Consider the following 15,251-nt stretch of genomic DNA (forward strand, 5'->3'; position numbering starts at 1 on the left):
TTTCAGTGATGCGGCTAAGATGAGTAATTTCTTTCACGCCGCTTCGAGACCGTTGTGTTGTTTGACAAGAAAACACCGACACACATCCAATACGAAAATTTCGCTGTTATTCCTTTAATACATCACGAGCCCCTACGTAACTAGCACCGAATTAATCCCTGGAATACGTAGATTAAGAATTGTGTAGTTATTTTTGTGCGATTTCAGTGAAGCGGCTACGATTAGCAATGTCTTTCAAGCCGCTTCGAGACCGTTGTGTTGTGCGAGGGTTCGTGGTGTATTAAAGGAATAAGAACGAAATTTTCGTGTTGAATTAGTGTCGGCAGTGTTTTCTTTTGTTAAACAACACAACGGTTACGTAGGGGTTCGTTAGGGTTCGTTTTAATGCAATGTTTCATGTCGAATTGGTGTTCCGAATAACTGTGCATATGAAGTTAAAAAGACTCTCTTTTCACAGTTAGACGTTCACAGGTAGACTTCAATTTTTTACTGATACAAGATTTTTGGTCTTGACGGAATTTCATCGATATTTTGTTGAGTTTTAACTTAATAGTTTTCATGACGAGCTAAACCTAAACCAACAAGTTGCACAGGTAGATAAATAGATCAGGTATAAATCAACACAAGGTTTAAATGGTATGTTGAACGCCGCTGTGAAACAGAGTGGTTGTGCAGACGTTTCGAGCGTTAGCCCTTCGTCGGAGCAAAAGACGAAAGGGATAACGTTCGAAACTTCAGCGCAACTACTCTGTTTCACAGAGGCGTTCCACATACCTTTTCAACCTTGTGTTGATTAATAGCCTGTCTACGCCACGCCTACGTAGACCATCTAGTTTTTCTTCAGCTGTAGTCTTTCTAGTCTGTAGTCTTTCTAGTTATACCATCTAGATAAATAGATAGCATAAGCAACAAGGTCTTAGTTTTAGTGATTCTTAAATGATAGAAGACTGCTTTTAGCTGTCGAGTGAGCCTCCTATTACTCACCACGCTCCTAACATTCCCACACGGCCCACCACGGAGCTACGAGCCTAGGGAGGAGTGGGCCTGGCAACAAGAGGGACAAGACTTTTCACTTAGGCAGTATTCTCTCCAGATTCAATGTAAAATACTGTTTGTTAAGTATTTCACAATACCGATTCAAGAAAATTATCTATTTCAATCGGCTAAGTCAAGCAAGTGTTACAGGACGGGTTGTCCTATTGTTTAGGTTATAGTTTCTGTTGTCTAGTATTTCATGTTCCTATCATGGAAAACGGAAGTCATTAAGTTTTGTTTATCTTTTAAGGATAATTTAGATTTTGTTTACAGTTGATGTTTTCCTTAGTCTAGATTTTAGGACGCCCGTGGACCCTCCGCTTCGATGACCTTTTGTTGCGTCTAAATCCAGGGAGTGTCCAGTTTCTTATTCATTTTATTTGGCAGGTTAAACTCTTGAATGTTCTTCGAAACTACATGCCATTTTCACCCCTTGGTTTAGACATCATTTATTTGTATTCGTTATTTCGTTTAAATAAAATGTTGTAGTCACGCGCTCATTGAGCATGCGCAGTTTAGTTTTAAAAGTTGCTTAATCATTAGTGTTATCCTATACGTTGACATTTATTATTTTGTAAATCCGCAGGGACGAGAGACCAACTCTGTGATTTCCCACGCCCTTATGCTTTTGGCTGGTTGGTTTGTTTTGCCGAATGTATCCAATTCTCCCCGTTCCCTCTTGAGTTGTTTTACATTTATTTCATCTCATGTGGGATCTCCACATGGATTGCTGTCTTGTTCTAGCGTATAAATGAAGCGAGGCTAGCTCTGTATTTTATATCATATAATGAGCACCCCAAACTTCGGTTGCCGCGCGCTCGCCTCTATGACGTCACTGACAATTAGAATAAACAGCGAAGACTCTGATTCACTTACGAAGATGAGAAACCGCAAGCTTTAAGTTAAAATAATCGATCTGACGATGCCATACAACAAGGATTGCAAATGGACATTACCTGGCTGGAAAATTGAGCCGAAGTACATCGACAGGGTGCTCATAGGAAATTGGTTTGAAGAACGTCTACAGGTATTGTATTACACTCAAGGAACTCGAAACTATTGCAAGCTTGTGTAATCATCCCGCTATCAATGGACGCAGGTCGCCAAATATAGTTGTATCAGGGAATTCAAAGTTAAAGTCAGTCGACATTCTAGATAGGTGGGAATGGCTATTTTGTTTTACTATCTCCTCTAAAAACTTTGCAAGCTAGCCTTAGTTTTATATTTGGTTACTGGTGGCGCCAGTAGCAAAACGAGTTCGCTTATGCTGCACCAGTAGCCAAAAGCATTTGTTCACATTGTGCAAACTCGTTCGCATGGCGCCAGCAGCCAATAACAATAATTCATATGACACCAGTAGCCAAAAGCATCCGTTCACATGGTCCCAGTAACCAATAACAATAATTTATATGGCGCCAGTAGCCACTAGCATCCGTTAGTAGCTACTAGCATTCGTTCACATGGCTCCAGTAGCCACTAGCATTCGTTCACATGGCTCCAGTAGCCACTAGCATTCGTTCACATGGCTCCAGTAGCCACTAGCATTCGTTCACATGGCTCCAGTAGCCACTAGCATTCGTTCACATGGCTCCAGTAGCCACTAGCATTCGTTCACATGGCTCCAGTAGCCACTAGCATTCGTTCACATGGCTCCAGTAGCCACTAGCATTCGTTCACATGGCTCCAGTAGCCACTAGCATTCGTTCACATGGCGCCAGTAGCCACTAGCATTCGTTCACATGGCGCCAGTAGCCACTAGCATTCGTTCACATGGCTCCAGTAGCCAATAGCATCCGTTCACATGGCGCCAGTAGCCACTAGCATCCGTTCACATGGCGCCAGTAGCCACTAGCATTCGTTCACATGGTGCCAGTAGCCACTAGCATCCGTTCACATGGCTCCAGTAGCCACTAGCATTCGTTCACATGGCGCCAGTAGCCACTAGCATTTGTCACATGACGCCAGTAGCCAATAGCATTCGTTTACATGGCTCCAGTAGCCACTAGCATTCGTTCACATGGCTCCAGTAGCCACTAGCATCCGTTCACATGGCTCCAGTAGCCACTAGCATCCGTTCACATGGCGCCAGTAGCCAATAGCATTCGTTCACATGGCGCCAGTAGCCACTAGCATTCGTTCACATGGCGCCAGTAGCCAATAGCATTCGTTCACATGGCGCCAGTAGCCACTAGCATTCGTTCACATGGTGCCAGTAGCCACTAGCATTCGTTCACATGGCTCCAGTAGCCACTAGCATTCGTTCACATGGCTCCAGTAGCCACTAGCATTCGTTCACATGGCGCCAGTAGCCACTACCCACTAGCATTCGTTATCATATAGCACCATAAGCCAAATAGCACTTCTTAGATAGCGACATTAATCAATTGTTTGAAAGCCTTTGCGTTTGGGTACCAGTTTCCCAGAGACCGCTCTTTCGGTAACAGTACGCAAAGGCAAGACTTCAGAAACACCAAGGGACGGCAACCCGAGAGAATTCTCCGCCGCCAGCTAGCGCTCAGAAATTGGGTAAGGAACCATGGTTATCATTGCCTTTACTTGTCAATTTATAGACAGTGTTTAAGCACTGTCGCTGAAGATGGTAATACACGCCTCTTTTGCAAGAGTTTCCTTTTAAATAGCTTGCTGTTTAGTGTATTGGTTAAATATCCAAAACGATACAGTAGCTTGCTGTGTAGTGTTTGTGTTGAATGTTCGAAGTGTTACAGTAGCTTGCTGTTTAGTGTCTTGGTTAAATGTCCGAAATGGTACAGTAGCTTGCTGTGTAGTGAATGGGTTAGATGTTCGAAGTATTACAGTAGCTTGCTGTGTAGTTTTATTTTTTGTTAAACGTTCAAAGCGTTACAGTAGCTTGCTGTGTAGTGTTTGTGTTGAATGTTCGAAGTGTTACAGTAGCTTGCTGTTTAGTGTCTGGATTAAATGTTCGAATTGTTACAGTAGCTTGCTGTGTAGTTTTTGTGTTAAATGTTCGAAGTGTTACAGTAGCTTTCTGTGAAGTGTTTGTGTTAAATGTTTGAAGTTTTACAGTAGTTTGCTATTAGTGTTTGTGAATGTTCGTGTGTGTTCTACAGTAGATTGCTGTGTTTTTTGTGTTTGGTATTACAAGTGCTACAGTAGCTTGCTGTTTAGTGTTTGTGTTAAATTTTCGAATTTTTTCAGTAGCCTGCTTTTGAGAATAACAAGTGGTACAGTAGCTTTCTGTGAAGTGTTTGCACTGGATGTTTGAAGTGTTACAGTAACCTTTCTGTATGTTTGCAGTGTGAAGTGTGACGGCGAGGGTCTGTGTAGTGTTTGTGTTGGGTGTTTAGTGTGTTTCTTTAGCTTGCTGCGTGGTGTAACACTGGTCCGGACCGTCGTGATGTTATAATACGTTTCTACTGCAGGAAGGCGTAGGCCAGCAGTGCCTTCTAAATCACCATGGCAACTCATACATGACCAGCGGTCTCTCCACACACTTGACAGACTACCAGCATCCAATGCGGGTAAAATCTCCTGGAAAGCGTCGCTGGGATGGACATCAGTCGTCATGGAAACCAGAGAAACTGGACCGCCAAGTTCCGGGTAAGCAGAACCACAATTTCATGGGCAGGTATTCGTTGATGGGTTTTGACTGCGTGTCTTCGGTTTGTGTAAAAAAGATTGGGCTATAGCAAGCGCGTAGTAAGGGTGAGCGCACATTCTATGATTAGGCATCCAACAGGCCGCATTTCCTTTCAAAAGAAATGACACTCTCCCATCTCTGACAATACCTGGCTACGTTAGCTTTACCTTATAACTCTATCTTCTGATTTGGGTATGTGGCATGGTAATAATTTGCCGAACTTCTCTAAGTGCTTCGACCAATCATCACTGTTCCCTTTATCTTCTACTAAAAAGCGGTTTTGTTATCTAGGAAAGGGATTTTAGCTAAATGGGACTAATTTTGGGGTAGACAACAAGAACACGCTAGATAAATCTAGCGCGAGGACAATTCTAAAGGAGGACGAGGTTTCTAATCCCCCCTGCTAAACATAAAACAAGTTAATTATCAAGCGTATCAATACGAGACATCAATTTAAAAGTCTAGATCCAATGTGAAGAACGTAATATAATTATGTGTTTCAGAGAGTGAGAAGAACAGACTTTTGCATCGAAGGGTAAGTCTCTCGACAGGCAGTCAATGTCAGTAGTTCTATAAAGGAATGTATATGGAATTTATAACCGTAACTCGTAGCGGGCTTCAACCTCGATATACGAGCATTCTTTAAAAAATAAAACAAAGCAAGACTCAAACACGATATTTCAAGCTCTGTTTACCTTTTTACCAATAAATATATATTTTTTCATCAACATAGACACCGCCATACATAGAATTAATGACAGTAGCCTTGGGCTGCCTGTGGTCTCTTAAGAATTGACGTCCCCATTTTCAAGTCCGACGCCTCGAACTAGCTCGACCTTTACTCGAGTTCTATAAAATAGTATACTATTCTTCCCTGGGTATTGTTGTTCATGAGATGGTAATAGGGTGTGGGGAATCGCTCTAGCCCGGGACACGCCCAAGCCAGGCAAAGGGTAAGGTGTGTGTGCTGGCGGTCAAGTCAATTCCGGCTTCCTACTAGGGGCGGGTGGGTGGGTCGCACATAAAAAAGTTTCCCCACCGGCAGCTTCGAATAGAGTGACAATGGTACCACGTGAACATCCCTTTTTTTACTCATTTACATAATCCCAGGGAATCAATTACCAAAGCAACTTGAGTTTGCATAGCACCACCAATAAGAAGTTTTCCAGATTATGTCCTGTGGAATTTTAGCGCAAAAGCGAGGCAAGTAGAAGTTTGTTTACAGCCAGTGACGCCATTAGCCAATAGTATTCATTCATGGGGAGCCGGTATTTTCTCCCATGCTGCAGTGCGCTACTACTCTACATGAATGTAAAAGCGGTTGTAAATGTAAATGTTTGTCATTTGTATAGCGCTCTTTAACATACGAAATGATCAAATGCGCTTCACATGTGACTGACTTTACTCGTCAGTGTGTAGATACGGACTGATCCACGCAGTTTACAATCATGAGTGAGTTAGTGTGTTAGCATTGTCACTGAAGATGGCACCACAGGCCAGCGTCCCCAGCGGTTATTTTACGTCCCCCAATACAGGTTAATGATGTGCGATGAGAGACGGGACCTCCGGCTTAACGTCCTTATCCGAAAAGACGAGGAATTCACAGTTCCCAATGTAGAGAGCCAGGTCTATTTCACCTCTGAAAAATCCCAAGTTGATCTGACAAGGGCTCGAACCCCGGCCCTCTTGCTTGAGAAGCGAAGGCCGTACGACCCCCCCCCCCCCCCCCCCGTACCAATGAGCTATCGCGCCACTCTCTTACTTTTGGCACTATTGCAAAACAAGGGCCTGTTGACATGAAGAGCAAGGGGGGAGGTGGGCGAGTTATTTCGGGCCAAGTGAAAACTCCATACTTTACTGTTGTTCAAAAATCAACGTTCACATGCGAAACAAGACAACTCGGGGCCCCTAGAAGGTAGGTATAACCCTGGGACAGAGTTGTCTTGCTCCATGTGAACGGCTCACACCGAGTTGTCCCGTGGGGTACGGACAACTTTGACTTCAGTATGCATATGTTTTGAACGATTTCGTGTCATTTCGATAATCAAGGGGCGGCTACAATGTGCTATTCATCCTAAACCTACGGTCATCTCGGGCTTGATTTTAAGCATGTGAACCCAAGCCAGAGTTGTCCATACCCCGAAACAACCCTCTTCACGTGAACAGGCCCTAAGTGATTTTTATTCTTTCAGAATTCCACGCTTCCCGTCATCCCCACCGCCGATATGTACAGTACAGAAACAAGCTCTAATTTCCGGACTCCTACAGAGATACCACAGGCCATCCGGGAGCCGGAAAGTGTTTTTAAGTACCGACATAGGAAAAGTGATGTTACCCCATTTTCCCCAGTTATTCTTAGATCAAACAAATAAACTAACTCGTTGATTTTATTTGAAAAAGTAATAACAACACAATGCGTTATTTTTTTTTTTTAAATTAAATATATATATTTTAGCCGTAAACTATGCTGGTTAAATTTGCAGAACAATGAATGTGTCTGACCAATAAAGAGGCAGACAGTTCAACGACGTGATTTCATTGGCTTTTCTTTTCACTGTATTTAGAATGGAGCCTTCGCTTATCGCTGCATTGCCCTTATCACGCACTGAGCACGTGATCACTTAAGACTCAAGACGTGATCACATCAAAACGTCCACGTGCTATTATTGAGCCTTCACTCCATCTTCCCGCTTTTAAACATAGCATCTTTATCGTGACATGATTGTCACAAGCCGAGCACATGATCACAAGTAACTGTCCACGTGCTTTTCACTCCATCATCCCGCTTTTAATAGTCATTTCTATATCGCCCAGCAGTCACTGCTCTAGATTGTCATGTCTTTCACGAGTGGGGCACGTGATCACATCAAACTGTCCACGTGCTACTCTAGAGCCTTCACCTCCCGCTCCATCATTCTACTCTCGATCATGATCTCCTCCTCGTCCATTGAGTCACTGCTGTGGATCGAGAGCTCGTGCTGGCTATCGTTCAGCGAACATGTGCTCCCAGTGTCAGGGTCCTCCTCGATGCTGTCCACCTCAGAGCTATCCCCAGGCTCTAGCATCTCGTCAAGGTCGCCCTCGCAGTGCGTCAGGCGGCCTGTGGTGGAAGCGAGCTCCCACGTTAGGTCCTCCAGGGTGGCCTTATCGTCATCCTCCTGATCCTGTCTCAGCCCGTCCTCTTCGGCCTTTGCCACTTCCAGCATACTCGCCCGTGACGTCACTTCCAGTATGACGTCATCGTCGCTGTCGTCGTCGGACCAGTGTAACTGTGGTGGTTTGGGCGACAGCGAGAGAGGCGAGACTGTTGACACCCTGTGGACGTCGTAGTAGTCCTCCGAGAACTTGGACGGTACAGGGGACGCCTTCAGGAAGTCGTTTATCCCAAAGTCCTTCAAGCGACTGTCACCGTCGCTTAGCCTTTTCTTGATCTTTAGCTTGCGATTCCTCGGGGAGTTGTTGTTCGCCGCGTCTTGCGCGTCTGCTGGTTCTTGTACGAGTGGAATGACAGGCCCACCGCCAGGATACTTGCCACGATCGTTATCAGCCATTGGGGAGATTTCCTCGGAAGCGTAGACGCTCTCATCGGGCTTCCACACGCCCTGCGCAAGTAACTTTGGGCTGATTCTCTTGGGTGGAGATGGGGTGCGGGGGTTCTTGGGTGGGGAAGGCTTATAGCGGGGCTCAGATCGTGGATTTTCGCTCGCAGATTCAGCATCGACCCCGACTAGGAAGAAATTTGACAATCCTTTGTAGCCCGGTTTAGGGCTCCAGACACGCGGTACAGCGCTTGCGGACTGACTTCTTGATGGTAAATATTTACCACTTGGTTTGGAACCTCCAAGAGAGCTCTTTGAGCCAGTGCTTACTTGCGGTTGGGGTGGGCCCGCATGTAGATCATCAGCATCTGGTCTGAAGTCCCCTGAGGCGGTCATCCCCATTATGCTGACACACCCAGTTCTCGAGGTTGGCCTCTGGGGTGCAGCCTCTTCGTTCCGTCCCTCGTCGACAATACACAAAGCTTCCTCCGCAGGGATATTGTCCGGTACTTCTTCAATGATAAAGGCGCCTTTGGAAGGGCTAGTAAAACGTTCGTAGCCATTCAAAGAAGCCTTGTCTCTCGTTGTCTGCGCTCCAAGACTCTGGAAAATCTCCCTGTAGTTAATCCCATATCCCTGGTCTGTCTCATTTTGAAGCTCCTCACTTACTGGGGAGTTTTTCTTGGTATTCACCTCGCTTTTAGGGCTTGACGCAGTGCGTCCTTCTTCACGATGCTTCTTTAGGACAAGCCGGTCAAGGTAGCTCAGCGATGAGTTGCTGCTGAAGTTCAGTTTCATGTCGATCGGCGTCAGCTTCTCTGGTACAGTACTTGTTTCACATGTAGCCACTTTAACTGAAATTCAAATACCCAATGTCAGGAAATACAAGAGATGTCTTTTTAAGGGTTAACGTGTAAATTATTAAATTCTATCCGTTTTTATCTTCATAATAATGAGTATATCCTTTCCACGATAAACTGTATACCCGCATAGCAACAGTGTTTAAGTCAATCGCGTTATATTGATCTTAGAACGAGACTGATATCTTTAGTATTATATGAACCAAAGCAAAAGTTAAAATCACTATGACATCTTTTCAGACGAAGATATGCACATACAAATGCAACATATGCTGTATTTTCTAAGTTGGAACTTACTCTAGGTGTCTTTTTGGAAAACCAGTAAGCGTTTTTACCCAGTTGCAAGCCTGTCATATTACCGTCTTGAGTAACACTAAGCCAAAATGTTGCAAACTGACGGTTTGGCATGACAAGCAAAACTCTAGAGGCTGTGGTGTCCCTTGACTAATCATCTACATTGCCATATATGAATTGAGGCCATGCATAGGTGTGTGGAACAAGATACAGTAACGCAGGACTGCACTCAAATAACAGATGGATAGAGTTTTCCACAATGAAACTATTTACTATATGCAAACTACATAGCTAGGGGGATCACAGCTGGTTGGAATGGAAATTAAGCTTGTAATAAAGTGCTCCGAGAGAATCTAGTAATCATTGTTTTTACAACTATAGCCTCTTTTAAAAAGCCTCTATAGCCTGTTTAAAAAGCCTCTATATCCTCTTTTTTAAAAAGCAACATTGTCACCAGTTTACTTCCGGAGGTCCGACGGAAACCTCAACCGTTAAAAGACAAAAGAATCTATTAAAAGCCGGGATATTAAACAGGCCACCTGCATTAAATTATCAATCACATCCTCAAAGAAACTTCCAATAAATACACTGCTTTCAATATTTTGAAATATTTTTTGCGTTTTCCGTTAGAAATCATCGGATATTTTTATGTAATCGACCGGAAGTAAACTGGTGACAATGCGGCTTTAACAATAAATAGATGATACCTTTTGCTGGCTGGGAGTCTTCAGGGTTCACCCACGTGTTGTCTTTGCCTTGCGCACTTCTCCACTCCTTGAGGGCTTGAGCAAAGGAAGCTGAGCTCTCATCTTCGTCAAATGTTCCATTTAGTAGCGCACCACCAGTCTTCTGCTCAAGAGAGCTATTCTGCTGGTAAAACACATCAAGATAAGAAATATATATATATATACATATATAGATAGATAGATAGATAGACAGATAGACAGATAGACAGATAGACAGATAGACAGATAGACAGATAGACAGATAGACAGATAGACAGATAGACAGATAGACAGATAGACAGATAGACAGATAGACAGATAGACAGATAGACAGATAGACAGATAGACAGATAGACAGATAGACAGATAGACAGATAGACAGATAGACAGATAGACAGATAGACAGATAGACAGATAGACAGATAGACAGATAGACAGATAGACAGATAGACAGATAGACAGATAGACAGATAGACAGATAGATAGATAGATAGATAGATAGATAGATAGATAGATAGATAGATAGATAGATAGATAGATAGATAGATAGATAGATAGATAGATAGATAGATAGATAGATAGATAGATAGATAGATAGATAGATAGATAGATAGATAGATAGATAGATAGATAGATAGATCTGTCATAAATATGATGCACAAATTTTTTTCTACTACCAACCTGGGAAGTGCTTCCATGAGACAACTTCACTCGGCTAAAAAAAATGAAAAAATGTATTATCTTATTACATACATTGAGAAAGAAGAGGAGTCAAAGTAATAACTCTTTAATAAGCATTTTTACCTCCTCTCTTCAGGCTTTGGAGCTCTGCTGGTTTGTTTTTCCTCATGAAACCCTTGGTTAAACTGAACCAGAGAAATAAAACAAGATTGTGAGAAGAGACTACATATTTACATTTTTGAAACATGGAACAACTTTCTTATTCACTAAATGGCATTATTTTATCTAATGAAGAATCAAATAGCATTGTTACAAATTGTAATTAAAGGCACTTGAGTGATAAATCGGATAATGTCACTAAAATCAATGCTAATGAGAATGTAGGTACCTTTGTGTAAGATACTCAAAATAAAACCGAAAAAACACACAGATTGGATTGAGGTATACAGGATGTACCGTACCTGGTCCAAGTTTCGAGTGGTGTGTGCTCGTAGAGCTCCCTTTCTATGGAACGACATAAAACAGCTGACACAATAGCTTTCTGTGCATTCATTGCAGGCCTGAGAAGATATTAGAAACTCAAAGTCAACAACAACAACAACAAAAATTATTAAACTAGCATAACTTAAAGCCCTAGGGAAGATGCATGATACTGTAAACAACTGATTTTCAGACCCTTTTCTATAGTCTCCAAGCTGATGTTAATACTTGTAAGTGCAAATCCTTTTGGTTGACTTTTTGCTGTGCAAAAAGCTGAATCGATACTTAGTGCCAATCATATTGAGGCACAGGTCTTGCTGTGCTTACCAGTGTGGCCTTGGCTTTTTCACACTGACCGCAAACAGGGCCAGTGAATGTCTCATTAATACTTTCTCGCAGTGCTGTCTTCTTTGATGTATATGTTGCTGTAAAAAAAGCTGAATGATTAACAAATCATTGCTTGGAGTTGAGGGACACATAGAGTGAATGGTACTTACACAATGGTTCATCAGTGAGAATTTTTATTTTTCTTGGCCCCTAGGAGATAAATAAGAAATTCATTCATAATCTTTATTTACTACGATTTTCAATATTAATTTTTAACTCTTGTCAATAATTTCCCACAGCTAAACTGTTTTCTGACTTCCATCATTCAAACTTTTGTTACTTTTTGATCGGTTGGCACCTTACAGAGATATGGCGTGATTAGAAGCCAATTTAAAGCCAAATTGTCAAGACGGGAACCTCAAACGTAAAAAGAAAAAGAATCTATTAGAATCTGAAATATTTAACAGACCATCCGCTCCAAATTATCAATCACATCCTCAAAGAAACTTCCAATAGACATACTGCTTTCAATATTTTGAAATATGTTTCACGTTTTCCTTTAAAAATCATCAATGATTGTTATGTAATCGACCAGAAGTAAACTGGTGACAATGCGGCTTTAAAACTGGTGAATGAAAACACTTCAAACCACTATGGGCAGTACAGTACCTTATCTGTTTTTCTTTCAGACTTTTTATTTGCTGCTGATTGAGGGTTTATTGTTTTTCCTGATGACCACCGTGTACCACCAATTTTTCTGTTGAAATACAGGAGATTGGTTTAAGCACTGGGCTATCATACAGTAGAGCTCACATTTAGTAGGACAACTATGGATCCCCTTTTTTGTCTCTTAAAAAGTTTATTGTAATATGAATTACAAGAATTGGGCTTGGTAAGTCGACCCATATACTGTATATCAAAGGATATCACATTTTAGTGGTTCTAAAGTATAAGATATTCAGTAGGTACTCAACAAGCTCATCAGTGTGTCATTATAGACCGTTTTTAAGATGTTGCGCGTACATCCAAAATGCCACAGACTATGGGGCCACAGCTGATCTTAAATGTAGTACAAAGTGAAGTTAACAGACGAAGCTATTGAAAATGCTGCCAGAGTGCTTCTTTTGCAGAAATTTGGGGCTAGAGTCAATTCCCCTTTGTCTGCATCATTTTGGATCAGCTATGGCCCGCCTGCACACCCAACATATTGAAAACGGTCTAATGTCATAATGTACGAGAGTGTAAAGGACAGAAATATAGCTCCCAGCGCTAATGAGCCTCAGGCAACTGGTACTAAAAACCAACTTTGTCAGCCTTAATCCACTGGTACCTCAAAGCCAAATTACTAGGCCTAGCAGAGCTACCTGTCTTATGTAAGCAGCATTAGACAACTGGTACCTCAAAGCCAACATTGTCAGCCTTAGTCAACTGGTACTAAAAGCCAACATACACTAGGCCTAGAAGAGCCACATTTCTTTTCCAAAATTTCTTGTACTGTCTTCCCAAGGGGCTTTAACAATGAGATGAGTGGAGAGGGTTCCAAATAGACCCTTTCCACTAAACCAGCTAAACCTTTCATCCATAAATTGTATCAAGAATGGCACACACACTTATGAATTGCTCAAAGACTGCAAGAGGGCAAATCTAATGCCATTTCCCCTATTTTCACATTTTACAGTATGTATGCAATCACAGACAAAAAATCTGTAAGCATGCATGCATTGTGTTGTGGTTTGAAATGCTTCTTGGTTTGAAATTGTTAAAACTGGTTTGAAAAGGAGATATTTGCATAATCTTTTATCTAGTTCTTTTAGTTACACCTCCCAACCCCCAAAAAATCCAAGCCCCTGTTTTATTAATGACTCCCCAAAAATAAAATCCCTTTTAGAATGCTAGGTATCCAAAAATGAGCTAGTTTGAAAAATTCAAACCAGTTTGAAAAAAATTCAAACCATGCCACATTTGAAACCACAACACATGCATCTAGACTTTTTTTAAACTCTTTAATGTTATTCCCTGATCCTTACTCTCTGTCTTCCTTCTCCTTCACCATCTGTTCCTTAAGGGCTCGTATACGCTCCTCCATTTTCTTAGTCTCTTGTTCAAGTTGCTCTGCAGTAGTCTGTTTCAGCTGTTTAGCAGCTCTGGAATCAACATGGAAATGTGGTGTAAGTGTTTATTGTGTCATCTTGATTTAAACACTACTAGGATTCTGGATATCAACGTGTGAAATTTTTGGCTTGTTATCTTTCATCTTATTTAGTGGGGAGGATTTTTACATAAAGCCTGTGTTATTCATCTTTTCTATAAAATAAATGTTGGTGTATCATTTCTTAGAAATAGGAATGTATGTTTAAAACAAATGGTGTAAACAGGAATAAAAATAGCTTAAAAAGTAGCACAATTACGAAATTTGTGGGAAAATTGTGAAGCAAACTATATAATGCTGTAATCAGTATATGAAGGCAAGGTGGATATACCATTTCTGTTGCGTTGTTTTCTGGCATACCCTTTACAAATCTATTTATTTCCTATCAACAACCCTCTCATGATATTACTTGCATACTTGATGGCAATGACAACTTATTGTGAATAATGCAGCTCAAGAAAAGATAATTTTAATCACAATTCAAAAATCCACATTGTAGATTATCTTCTCCGAGACTTTCTGAGATTTTTAACAATTCTTCACGTTTTTCGCTGAATGCTTAATCAATATTTGCAGCAATCTTAGTCAGCCGGAGGCTAGTGTTGATGTTCTCAACACCTCGTTCATTCAATTTGTGTAGCATTCAAACTCAAATTAGAAGATAATATCGACAAGAAAACTTACAGCAAAACCTAGTGTCCTTTAATATACCCAAGTTTTATCATCTCTTTATTCAAATACAATTTATAATCTACTAGTACTATAAGCGACGATAGTTCGTTAGAAATGGGGGTTATTTTTCCTTGATCTTGCTCGAGTTATCAACCTTACCGTTTACGAAGTCTAGCGTGAGCCGGATCGAACGACATGCTGGATTCTATAGTCATTCCAGTCAAACTCCTAACCGTGTGGGTGCCGAAATTTTGGAGCTATAAGGTGAAACAAACCCTGCTTATTTCAAATCTTATATTCTCTCCTCTGGCATCGGAGGTTTGTTATGGCCGCCGCGCTTTCGTAAATGGTCACGTGACCAGAGGTAAATGTTGACTTGTCATGGCAACGGGTTGCTGGACTCAGTCGCTACTCTATTTCACCCTGCACAGGGCACCCATCCGATAACCATCACTTGTTTGATTACAGGACAAAAAAAATATGTTGAGATTTTGCCCTTGCTAAAGGCGGAACTCCTGAATATATATAATTTTACAAACTGTGGAGAAGTCGCAAAATCCAAATAAGCAGAAAGTGTTAAAATTCCATTCGAACGAGACAGATTATTTTAGAATTTTAACGTTGCATCTCTTTGCAATAATTTCCCGAAAAAAAAAAAATTTGTTCCACCGATTTCGCCCCCTCCCCTCAAGAAAAATTCTGGGTACGGGCCTGCTAAAGTAATATCGTACAGGGAACTAGAATGTTGTCAGAGAGGGGCAGAGAGTTTTTTTTATTTTATTAATTGTATAATCAATTAAATCAAGGGGACGTCGCACAAGCCAGATTGAAAACCTTGATTTTTCCGTTTATGATAACCAATAAAACGAT

The 15,251-nt window shown here is 41.5% G+C and overlaps 2 protein-coding genes across 4 annotated transcripts; one reads left to right on the forward strand and one right to left on the reverse strand.

Annotated features, from left to right (window-relative positions):
- The first annotated feature begins 1,655 nt into the window (after window positions 1-1,655).
- Window positions 1,656-7,065, forward strand: LOC5512393 (protein CFAP107). Of its 2 annotated transcripts, XM_001632685.3 has the most exons (5): window positions 1,688-2,062; window positions 3,451-3,561; window positions 4,437-4,614; window positions 5,158-5,189; window positions 6,847-7,065. In XM_001632685.3, the coding sequence occupies exons 1-5, from the start codon at window positions 1,958-1,960 to the stop codon at window positions 7,024-7,026; spliced, it is 606 nt and encodes a 201-aa protein (XP_001632735.1). In that variant the 5' UTR covers window positions 1,688-1,957; the 3' UTR covers window positions 7,027-7,065. The 2 variants fall into 2 exon arrangements, with proteins under 2 accessions (XP_032237705.1, XP_001632735.1); XM_032381814.2 differs by lacking the exon at window positions 3,451-3,561 and having other exon boundaries at window positions 1,656-2,062.
- Window positions 7,024-14,754, reverse strand: LOC5512374. Of its 2 annotated transcripts, none has more exons than XM_032381813.2 (10): window positions 14,541-14,754; window positions 13,588-13,704; window positions 12,230-12,317; window positions 11,731-11,770; window positions 11,561-11,658; window positions 11,215-11,313; window positions 10,877-10,938; window positions 10,754-10,787; window positions 10,055-10,214; window positions 7,024-9,047 (listed from the first exon to the last, which is right to left on the reverse strand). In XM_032381813.2, exons 1-10 carry the CDS (start codon window positions 14,594-14,596, stop codon window positions 7,537-7,539), a joined length of 2,265 nt encoding a protein of 754 aa, XP_032237704.2. In that variant the 5' UTR covers window positions 14,597-14,754; the 3' UTR covers window positions 7,024-7,536. The 2 variants fall into 2 exon arrangements, with proteins under 2 accessions (XP_032237704.2, XP_032237703.2); XM_032381812.2 differs by having other exon boundaries at window positions 10,055-10,217; window positions 14,541-14,753.
- Window positions 14,755-15,251: the final 497 nt, after the last annotated feature.

Source organism: Nematostella vectensis, chromosome 9 (genome assembly GCF_932526225.1).
Source record: "Nematostella vectensis chromosome 9, jaNemVect1.1, whole genome shotgun sequence".
In the NCBI taxonomy this organism is placed as follows: Eukaryota; Metazoa; Cnidaria; class Anthozoa; order Actiniaria; family Edwardsiidae; genus Nematostella; species Nematostella vectensis.